At 38.7% G+C, this 11,666-nt stretch overlaps 1 protein-coding gene across 1 annotated transcript; it reads left to right on the top strand.

The window, feature by feature from the left end:
- Positions 1-986: 986 nt before the first annotated feature.
- Positions 987-11,375, top strand: LOC307126216 (uncharacterized protein). The gene is made up of 3 exons (XM_079816645.1): positions 987-1,054; positions 3,813-3,978; positions 9,887-11,375. Exons 2-3 carry the CDS (start codon positions 3,813-3,815, stop codon positions 10,912-10,914), a joined length of 1,194 nt encoding a protein of 397 aa, XP_079672771.1. The 5' UTR covers positions 987-1,054; the 3' UTR covers positions 10,915-11,375.
- The last annotated feature ends 291 nt before the right edge of the window (positions 11,376-11,666 follow it).

The following is an 11,666-nucleotide window of genomic DNA, read 5'->3' as shown; positions in this document are numbered from 1 at the left end:
GGGCCTCTACCATGTGATCTGGGGCCTGTACCATGATGGTAGTTTAACAAACTCAGGGTTACAGGATTAGTTTCGAGTTGACAAAACCAAACCAATCTATTCAGACTTTGTTGGTCCCATGATGCTGATCATCAGCTTTCTCTGTCAACTCGGGCTTTGATCCTGAGTTTAAGAGTTTAGCTGTGACATCATTAGTAAACAGCCAATCACATGATGTGGATCAGTGAAACTGACATCTACTTCTCGCGAGAGAAGCAACGAAATTGATTTCTCTCTTCTGCAGATTATTACACGATTTAAAAATATTAAGAATTTAAACAAATGTACACAGGAAGAAGAAAAGAGCTGACTATGAAAGTGGACAACTTTAAGAAAAATCTTACTTAATCTTACTTGCAAGTAAAAGTTATGAAGTTAGTTTAGTTGATATATAGAGAGAATTGAACATTTAAACTAACATGTAGTAATTTATAGCTTTATTTACTTATTTTAACGCTTATTTGTATGACTTTATATTGGCTATTTATATTAATGTGAACTGTGTGCCTATTAATGATTGATTAACTAAAATGACACATGTGTAATTGATTAAGGGTATAATAATTACATAAATGATATCTAAGTCATTCAAAATTATTATTATAATGAATAAAAATTGTTAAAAGCCAGACACTTTAGTCTTTAAAAACCATTTGCTATGTAGTGACCGGTAGTGACCTTAAATTTGGAGTAGAAACTGGGGGAGTGACTTGCTCTTTGCTCACAGCTGATTGGTCTAGTTTCAGTTTGAGATCCCTTATCCAGAACATAACCTGCCCTGGAGCAGGTTAGCCGTGGAGCGTAAGTTACTATGGAGATGAACACAGCTAAAAGCCAAACCACTTTAATGGTACCTAAAACCCAGGATTGGCACAAACTAAGCTTAAACATATCTGGCTAGCCAGCTAAACTGGCTTCATGGTATTCAGCCCCAGGACTTTTATTTTGGAGTGATGTTGTGATGTCATAAGGCTGCACCACACTCCTTCAACTGTTGTGATTCTGCTGAAGAAAGGTTTGTGTTTTAAGCTTTTAAAGTGTTTAAATCAATCCAAACTGTTCAGGCAATTTTATAGTTTAACAAGAAATATTAAATGAATGTTTGATTATTGAACTTAACATTGTAATGCGTTATCTAACATTATTGAACTTTATTTATTGTGAGTAAAGCGCATTCACACATGAGTAACAGAAAATATATGTCTAATTTCTGTCTATATCATGAATCAGTTTATCATAAACATTTACACAAAATTCACTATTATCCACAAATAATAAAACATGTATCATACACAAAGAATTGTTATCAAAGCCGTATAGCAACAAATCACTAACACAGTAACACTCCTAGAGATAATAATGGCAGAAACATAAATTATATAATTTACACATGATTACGTTTGATTAGCCTTTAGCAATTTGTTTAGTTTCTATTTAAATGTTGAGTTATTTGTACTATCCCTTAAAGATCCCATGGCATGAAATTTTCATTTTATGAGGTATTTCAACATTAATATGAGTTCCCCTAGCCTGAATTTTGTCCCCAAGTGGATAGAAATGTTGATCGGTGTAAAACCGAGTTCTGGCTGTCTTTCTCTGCCTTTGAGAAAATGACAGGCCAGACGAGCCAATCCTGAAGTCTCCTGGTTTGACGTCCAAGCAGGAACGGTTTCCTCCCTTTCCTCCGCCCAGAGAATCTGGCACGCCCATGCAAACGCTCGCGAGATCTTTACTTGTGAACGAGTGAACGCTGGCAGTTTCTCAGTGTTTGGATGTACAAATGAAAACAGAAGTCTTTCTTCAGTTCCTTCTGATCTGTGATCATTGATTTCTTATGTGTAGCTAATTATTTATTATTCGTGCACACACTGCGGCTTCTCTCTCTCCCGACAGAACGGTGTTTTCGTGTTTTCTATCTTGTGAGTCAGTGTTTTTGTACGTCCTCGTCGCGTCTATCTGTTCTAAAATGTGCATACAGTCTTTTCTGTTTAACATCAGCAGTCACATCTTTAGAGATAAACTTCACATACGCCGAAGCTCTGCCTTCAACATCCCCGACCCCCAGTACTGCATCTGGCCCACAGCGGAGGCACCAAACGCTGCGTGAGATTAAGCAGAAGGAGGGTAAGCGTGAGGGTATCCGGCTAGGCTAGCCAGCTTTCCCCACAATAAACTGGATTACATTCGATTACTGCTGTTGTGTCTTTGTTTGCGCTGTGTAAGTTACTCAATGCGCGTCACTGACGCTATTCATATAACGTTAATTGGAACATATCTAGAAATAATGCTTTACTCAACACTTACTAACTCGTTCATCTCGCTGTAATGGTAACTTACATTGCATGTGTTACAAAGTTGGTAATAATGATGAAGACGGACTCGGCGTGACTGGGGCTCGTGTTTATTCAGAACTCTCAGATACAAACACAATAAACTCGTGCTGACAGACAGCGCTCTCACAACTCAGTAGTTACTATAAATAACTTTGTTAGCAATCGCAACCGTCTCCGTGATGTCCGGTTCGCGAACGAATCATTCTTTTGAATCGGTTCTTTTTAGTGAACCGAACCAGTTCACCAAATCGGACTGAATCGTTCTAAACGGTTCGCGTCTCGAGTCAGCGCTGATCCATAATTTACTAAAGTTACTAACTTTCTGACATGAGTGACAGCCCCTCCGACTAGAAATAAACTAATAACCTGAAGTATATGCTAGTAACTACAACAGTTCACCCTGAACTGAGACGTGCTGAGAACTGATGAGAAGTGAACTCAGGTCCATCCGTCTCTGGCAGACTCGTGCCTGCTCGTGCCTCGTTAAACCACGCCCCCTCCGCTCATTTAAAATGCAAAGATGTCAGCCAATCACAACAGTGGGCGTTTTTGCTGAAGTCTCACAGCAGACACGCCTCTTGAAGCAGGGCATTCAGCCACAGGGCAAACAGCAGTATAGAAAAAATGCCTTTTATTTCTAAATTATGACATTTTATGATGTAAAAATCATACTAACAATATAAGTACACCTCAGGAAACACTATACAGTAATAGAAAAATGCCATGCCATGGGACCTTTAATTCAGTTGGTAGAGTATTCCAATAATGAATGGCTCTATTAAGTTATGTATTTGAACTATTTTGCAATAATGGTAATTATTAGAAATATTTTGAGTGTCTGTTTGTAAAGAGATTCAATTGATTTTAAAGTGTGCTTGTGATAGTAAAACATGAGCAAAAATCATTGAGTGCATAAATAGTTTGCATAAATGCCTCTGTTGTTAAATATGGTCTTATATGCCTAAAGTTAGCCAAATTAAATTGAATAATATCGTATAAATGTAACATCTAAAAATAGATAAATGTAGCATAAATTGCCTATGATTGCCTATATATGAGCAGATGGTGGTCCAGTGGGTTAAACCACTGAACTGATGTGCAGAAGGTTGCTGGTTTGATCCCAGCGGTCACCACCAGTGTGTCCTTGAGCAAGGCACTTTACTCCATGTTGCTCCAGGGGGATTGTCCCTGTAATAAGTGCACTGTAAGTCGCTTTGGATAAAAGCATCTGCCAAATGCATAAATGTAAATAAATGTATATGAACCTACTATATAAATTGTGTTCTTTTATTAATTTGTAGTATTTAGAGAGTTTTTTGTTGTCTAATCAGGTCATTTAAGGCCATTAACTCTCATTCTGACTGACTCTCTTACCAGTGACTGAACTACTGATTTAGTTTGGATGTGTTTTTTATTCCTGTGATTATTCTTATTTTAAAGATGGCGTTTATTAAAGAGGAGAGTGAAGACGTAAAGATTGAAGAAACATTGAAACATGAAGAAACTGAGGAACAAACAAAGATGGCGTTTATTAAAGAGGAGAGTGAAGACGGGAGGATTGAAGAAACATTGAGAGTGAAACATGAAGAAACTGAGGAACAAACAGGTTGGTTTCATTCTCAAAACTGAACTCAGTCATTTGATCCTTATTCAAATGTCCAACTCTACAGAAATGAGTGATATGTTTGAAGAGTGTCCTAATTTAAAGCAGTTTTATTTGACATGGAGCGGGTCACCTCATGTGGACAGACATGTTGGACAAATACTAATGCTGCCTTCAAACTGAGAAGATCGCATATCATGAGAAGATATTAAACCCAATATCTACTCATATTAAACCCAATATCTAATATAAAGATATATTTATTGGCAATATACATACAAGTGCATTGGTAGTATCAGTTCAGCACATTCCCTTTATTCATCATAACGATTAACAGGAAAGAGATATAAACTAAACTAAGTAAATTAAGTGCACATTAGAAAAATAATTGTCCAATCTGCTTTTGCAATTTCACTTAGTTTTTAATTTAAGTTTTTTTTTTCTTCATAATTTTCCATATCCAGCAAAGTAAACCATCATATGTAAGGGTGATTCTCACAAAACTGTATCTTTCCAAAAAAATAATTTCTCAAATGACAACAATCGTTGTGATTTATAATTTTGAGCAAAACAATCAGGATAATCAATGCAGCAAGACTAAAATGCTCAGACATTTAGTCAACTAAAACTTGACTAAACAAAAACAGGACAAGGTTGACTAAATATGATAAAAACTAAAAAGCACACTTGGAGAATCCCAAACAACACCAAATAACCAAATAATATAAGGAATCTGTATAATTCATAAATATGTGCTCCCCAAAATTCAAGAAAAAAAACATACAGTATGTGTACGCATCAACTGCAAATATATTTTAGACAAGTCAAGTTTGGAAATACCGAAGAGGACCACATGAAGATGCCAAAAAAAAAAACCTTGACCTGACTACAGTACTCAGATCCATTCAGAATTTCTTAACTCCGCAACATACACATGATGAATCAAAACATTATCCTGAATGTGTGTGGAAACATCATGAATGTATTAAAAGTGCACAGAAACATAGTTAGTATATCATCTGGTCTGTTTTTGTTTGGCTATCTCAGCTTGCAATCACAAACCCAGTGTCCTTCCTCACTGCAACACCTGCATCTTCCCAGAGTATTTGCTCTGATATTCACTTTCTTTATGCTCACTGTCCATTGTCCTGTTGTTGTGTTGCAAAAGATCTGAGATTGACTCCCTGCATTCTTTCAGTCTTTTCTCTGCATGAATGCTCTTCCAATGCTGTCCCAGTCAGACCTGATTTTAAGGGCTTTAGAAATCTCTGGGTTTAATCCGTTTACAAAAGCGGCATCTTCAGGGGCATTCCAGTGTCTTTGTCAAGATCCTCATTCAGACCAGAATGTTCTTCCAGTTTTTCTGAAGCATTCTCCGCAACACTTTCTTCTGTCTTCTGCATGCATGAGCTAATTCTAGCTCAATTAACCTCTGTGGGTTTCAGTTCGAACAAGAACGTTCGTACAGCTTCCCATCCAGCCTCAATGTTTTCTTGAGACTCTCTTACCCTGGTTTCAACACTTTCAGTTACCCTGTTTTGGTCATTGTCCCTTAAGTTTACATTAACAATCATCACACCATCTAGTGGATGTAAATGATAGATTGTTGTAAGCGTTGAAGAAATGGCCAAACCCTCCATGGTAGCTTGTGCACGTCTATTAGTGACAATTTTGTACTTAGTCATGTAAGTTGTGAGGTGGGGCCTCCATGGATCGGACTTGTTTGTTCAGCACATCCCACAGATACTCGACTGGATTGAGATCTGGGGAATTTGGAGGCCGAGTCAACCCCTCAAACTCATTGTTGTGGTCCTCAAACCATTCCTGAACCATTTTTGCTTTGTGGCGGCGTATTATCTGCTGAAAGAGCCACAGCCACCAGGGAATACCATTTCCATGAAAGAATGTACATGGTCTCAACAATGCTTAGGTAGGTGGTACGTGTCAAAGTAACATCCACATGGATGGAGGACCCAAGGTTTCCCAGCAGAACATTGCCCAAAGCATCACTGCCTCCGCCGGCTTGCCTTCTTCACAAGCGACACACATGGCCATCCACAGGATGTAAAAGAAAATGTGATTAATCAAACCAGGCCACCTTCTTCCATTGCTCTGTGGTCCAGTTCTGATGCTCACGGGCCACTGTTGGCGCTTTCGGCGGTGGACAGGGGTCAGCATGGTATCAGAACCAGCATTAACTTCTTAAGCAATATAAGCTACAGTAGCTCATCTGTTTGATCGGACCACACAGGCCAGCCTTCGCTCCCCACGTGCATTAATGAGCCTTGGCCGCCCATGACCCTGTCGCCGGTTCACCACTGTTCCTTCCTTGGAGCACTTTTGATAATCCACTCACAAGGTCCTATTGTCACACTTCAGTCTGTCCTACTATCTGGCTATTTTAAGCAAAATGGATGAATATGTATGAATATCAATCCATCTAAATTGTGATGCAGCCTGGAATTATATTCACACCATGTTTGTTTGTTTTAGTTTTTTGTGTTTTTGTCAATATAAACTTATCTTAATTCAAAGTCGGAAGAGATTGTTTACAGAAAGTTACGGTCATTATTTGTTCTTACTGGAAATGGTTTGCACTAGAGAAAAGTGATTGTTTAATTACTGGATATTTAGGCAAGGCAAGGCAAGTTTATTTGTATAGCACATTTCATACACAGTGGCAATTCAAAGTGCTTTACACAGAAATGAAGTTAAAATATTCATAAGTGAATAAAATAAAAATATATATAGTATAACAGTTATAATAGGAATTATAATAAAATAAAAAACAAAGATGAAATCCCCTATCTGGGGTGGAAGAAAATGGAGAGTCAGGTTTACTTTAAAAATATTTGTCAGGTAACTGCGTTTATACAGTACCCTTACAGACAAATCTTCTTGGCCTAACTTGAGGGCGTTCTCTAGATGTTTTACCCGTCAGAGCAGATCTAAACGGGTCTTCCTCGCACCAGAGGGAGTACTCAAAAAATATTTGTCAGGTTACTGTGCATTTAAACATTACCCTTACAGACAAATCTTCCTGGACAGGAACACCAGGGCTATATCTACTTTGTTCGACCGTCAGAGCGGATCTACACGGTCCTTACTCTTACCACCAAGGCTATACTGATCTATCCGTCAGAGCAGATCTAAACGGATCGTCCTCGTGCCGGATGGATTTCGATTTATCGCTCCCCCCATCTCTCAACCTCTTCCACCCAGTCAGCCTTAACAAAAAAAACAAAAAAAAGTATCATTAAAACTAAATATAAAAACCTGGTTAAATTGAAACATAATTAAAGTGCAAGCAGTTCGGACAAAGCACAGAGCTCATTCAGTAAATGTATAAGATAAGGTACAATCAGTCGGATGTACAGTGGCACAGCTCATTCAGTAAATGCACAGCTAAACAGATGTGTTTTTAGTCTGGATTTGAAAGTGGCTACTGTTGGAGCACATCTGATCTGTTCAGGAAGCTGGTTCCAGCTACCGCTGGCATAATAGCTCAAAGCAGACTCTCCTTGCTTTGAGTGAACCCTTGGTATTTCTAATTGACTTGATCCTGATGATCTGAGTGATCTGTTGGGTTTGTACTTTATCAGCATATCTGCAATGTATTGAGGTCCTAGGTCATTGAGTGATTTATATACAAGTAATAGTACTTTAAAATGATCCTAAATGTAACTGGAAGACAGTGTAAAGACCTGAGGACTGGTGATATATGGTCATATTTTCTGGTTCTGCTCAGAATCCTGGCAGCAGCGTTCTGTATGAGCTGCAGCTGTCTAATGGTCTTTTTGGGAAGGCAAGTGAGAAGACCATTACAATAGTCCAACCTGCTGGTGATAAAAGCATGAACGAGTTTCTCTAAGTCTTGTCTGGAAACAAAGCATCTAATTCTTGCAATATTTTTCAGATGATAGTAAGCCGATTTAATTATTGCTTTGACATGACTACTGAAACTCAGGCCTGACTCCAAAATCACACCAAGATTCCTGACTTGATTTTTTGATTTTAGACCTTTAGCCTCAAGATATGCGTTCACCTTGAGAATCTCATCTTTGTTTCCAAATGTAGTAATTTCAGTTTTGTCTTTGTTTAACTGAAGAAAGTTTTGGCACATCCAACTGTTAACTTCATCAATGCATTTACATAGAGAGTCAATGGGGCCGTAGTCATTAGGTGATAGGGCTAAGTAGATCTGGGTGTCGTCAGCATAGCTGTGGTAAGCCATTTTGTTATTTTTCATTATTTGGCTGAGTGGCAGCATATACAGGTTGAATAGGAGTGGTGCAAGAATTGACCCTTGTGGGATTCCACATGTCATGGATGTCCACTCAGACTTATGGTCACCTATACTCACATAATAACCTCTCCCTTCTAAGTATGACCTGAACCATTTGAGGACCATTCCAGAAAGCCCAACCCAATTTTCTAGCCTGTCAAGAAGTATGCTGTGGTCAACATTGTCGAATGCAGCACTGAGGTCGAGTAGTACCAGAATTTATGTTTTGCCTGTATCTGTATTGAGGCGAATATCATTTATTATCTTTATGAGCGCTGTCTCTGTGCTGTGATGCGGTCGGAAACCAGATTGAAAATTGTCAAAATATCCGTTTGAGCTCAAGAATTTGTTCAGCTGACTGAAAACAACTTTTTCAATGATCTTGCCTATGAAGGGGAGATTTGAGATTGGTCTGTAGTTGCTCAATATGGAGTTATCCAGATTTATCTTTTTCAGGAGAGGCTTAACTACTGCGGTTTTAAGGGAGTTTGGAAAAGTCCCAGAACGAAGTGAGGCGTTTACCACTTCTAGGAGATCTGCTTCTAAACAGTTAAACACACTTTTGAAAAAAGAAGTGGGGAGTGTGTCAAGGGCGCAGGTTGATGTTTTAAGGTGCTGTACCGTTTCTTCTAAAATTTTACCATCAATTGCTTTGAAATCAGTCATAGTCATAGTAACTTTCTGAGGTTGTGGTCTGATCTTACTCACCCCAGGGCAACTCAAGGATGTGCTGATCGCATTTTTGATATTATTGATTTTCTCGGAGAAGAAGAAGGCAAACTCACTACATTTAATTGGGAATGTGACTCGGAGGGTTTGTTAGTCTCTCTGCGTGTTGTTTATGTTTCTGTTTATAATATTTGAAAAGAAGGTCTGTCTAGCTTTGCCTAGTTCCACATTGAAAGCACGAAGACTGTCTTTATAGATGTTGAAATGGACTACAAGTTTTGTCTTTCGCCACATGCGTTCATATTTCCTGCATTGTCTTTTCATTAATTGCCTGCTGTTGAGTTTCTTTAAGGTGCTTTTTGTTTGCCACTCTTTTTTCTGACTTTCACAGAAAAAATTAATTGTAATACACTTTGAAATAAGTTAATATCTTTTCAATTCTTTTTCTTGAATTAGAAATTTGCATTTTTGCAGTAAGAAGCTAACCATCTATTGAATGGAAAGGCCCACTGCATCTGCTAGACTACAAGGTAGTGGAAGAGTCTGCAGTTAAAAGCATGTTGTACTCCTGTAATTTAGAGGGTGTGTCGCACACTATTGAGAATATTGAGTTTAAGCTTGACTTTACAAAATTAAATCGCAATTGCAATATCTGTCAGAAAAATCGCAATTAGATATTTTCCCCAAATCGCACAGCCCTATATTCTAAACCATTTCAATAACACCTGTGGCAGTGCCCTGAAAACATAGAATTCAAACATGTCCTAAAGAAAGAAAATGGTTATGAATATTGAGAAAAGGTTCTGAGATTAAATGTAACCCCTATTTCTGTAGAATAGTGGGTATAGGATCTAGCATACATGTTTTTTTGTTTTGATGCCTTAAATGTTTTAATGTCATGATTTATGTTGTTTTGTGCCATTAAACTGAGGTTAGCTTGTTTTTGACTTGTTTTAGATCTGATGGCACTGAAAGTGGAGAGTCAAGAACTAAATGAAATGGAAGAGAAAGATCTGTATAAGCAACATCATGATTTCATAACTGGAGAAAAATCTTTTAGTTGCTCACAGACTGAAAAGATTTCCTCACAAAAAATCACTCAAAGGACTGGAAGGAGTTTAATTGAAAAACGACACCTTAAAGTCCACAGGAAAATTCACACTGGAGAGAAGCCTCACACCTGCCAACAGTGTGGAAGGAGTTTCACTCAAACATGGAATCTTAAAGTCCACATGAGTATTCACACTGGAGAGAAGCCTTACAACTGCCAACAGTGTGGAAAGAGTTTCCCTCAAACATGGAATCTTAAAGCCCACATGAGAGTTCACACTGGAGAGAAGCCTCACACCTGCCAACAGTGTGGAAAGAGTTTCACTCAAACAGGGCATCTTAATGGCCATATGAGAGTTCACACTGGAGAGAAGCCTTACACCTGCCAACAGTGTGGAAAGAGCTTTACTCAAACCGAACATCTTAAAGCCCACATGAGAGTTCACACTGGAGGAAAGCCTTACACCTGCCCACAGTGTGGAAAGAGTTTCACTCAAACAGGGCATCTTAAAGGCCATATGAGAGTTCACACTGGAGAGAAGCCTTACACCTGCCAACAGTGTGGAAAGAGCTTCACTCGAAAAGAACATCTTGAAGGCCACACTAGAGTTCACACTGGAGGAAAGCCTTACACCTGCCAACAGTGTGGGAAGAGTTTCACTCAAAAAGGGCATCTTAAAGACCACATGAGAATTCACACTGGAGAGAAGCCTTACACTTGCCAACAGTGTGGAAAGAGTTTCGCTCGAAAAGGGGACCTTAAAGCCCACATGAGAATTCACACTGGAGAGAAGCCTTACACCTGCCAACAGTGTGGAAAGAGTTTCACTCGAAAAGGGCATCTTAAAGACCACATGAGAATTCACACTGGAGAGAAGCCTTTCACCTGCCAAGAGGTAATTACCTTTTCCTGCTCCAACATGACTGCGCACTAGTGCACAAAGCGTTGGTCCATAAAAACATGGATGAGCGAATTTGGTGTGGAGGAACTTGACTGGCCTGCACAGAGTCCTTGCCTTCAACGTGACAGAACACCTTTGGGATGAATTAGAGTGGAGACTGCGAGCGAGGCCTTCTGCAAAGGGTGGGCCGACTCCCTATTAAACACTACGGATTAAGAATGGGATGTCATCAAAGTCCATGTGCATGTAAAGGCAGGAGTCCCAGAACTTTTGGCAATATAGTGTATTTTTACTCTGAGAGTTTCACTCTCACGTCCTTGGTAGTTTGGACTTGCCAAGTTCGATCCAGCAGAACAAACTCCCCAGGACGGGAGGACACAGTCCAGTAATTCTGCAAAGGGAACAGCATTCTTGATAGCACCACTCAGCTCAATCTGGCTACTCACGGTTATCTGTATGTATATTTTAGACAACAATAAAACAATATATGTTTTAAAACACCACTCTGCCTCTTCCTTTTCATTTTAAGAATCTTAAACATTAATAGCCACACAAATGTGGTCCAGGCAAAGCATACATTGATTATCTTCACTGCATGTATATTTAATATATAAAATGAAATCTAAAACTCAACCTAATAATGTCTTTCAGGCAATATGTGAATATGTACTCTGATTATCTTCACTGTAATAAAATAAAATATGACAAACACAACCCTCTTTTTGTTAAATGTCAGTTAAAATAATCAATAATAGCCATTATAAAAGTATAAGTAAAAGGTATAG

Source organism: Gobio gobio, assembly GCF_949357685.1.
Source record: "Gobio gobio genome assembly, chromosome: 5".
In the NCBI taxonomy this organism is placed as follows: domain Eukaryota; kingdom Metazoa; phylum Chordata; class Actinopteri; order Cypriniformes; family Gobionidae; genus Gobio; species Gobio gobio.
Note: the sequence above shows the minus strand (reverse complement) of the source record. Positions and strands in the feature narration are given on the sequence as shown.

Excerpts from the sequence above, each read along its gene's own strand:
- LOC307126216 (XM_079816645.1), top strand. The coding sequence starts at position 3,813 with ATGGCGTTTATTAAAGAGGAGAGTGAAGACGTAAAGATTGAAGAAACA. Across the intron at positions 3,979-9,886 it reads AGAAACTGAGGAACAAACAG|ATCTGATGGCACTGAAAGTG; the intron begins GTTGGTTTCATT and ends GACTTGTTTTAG.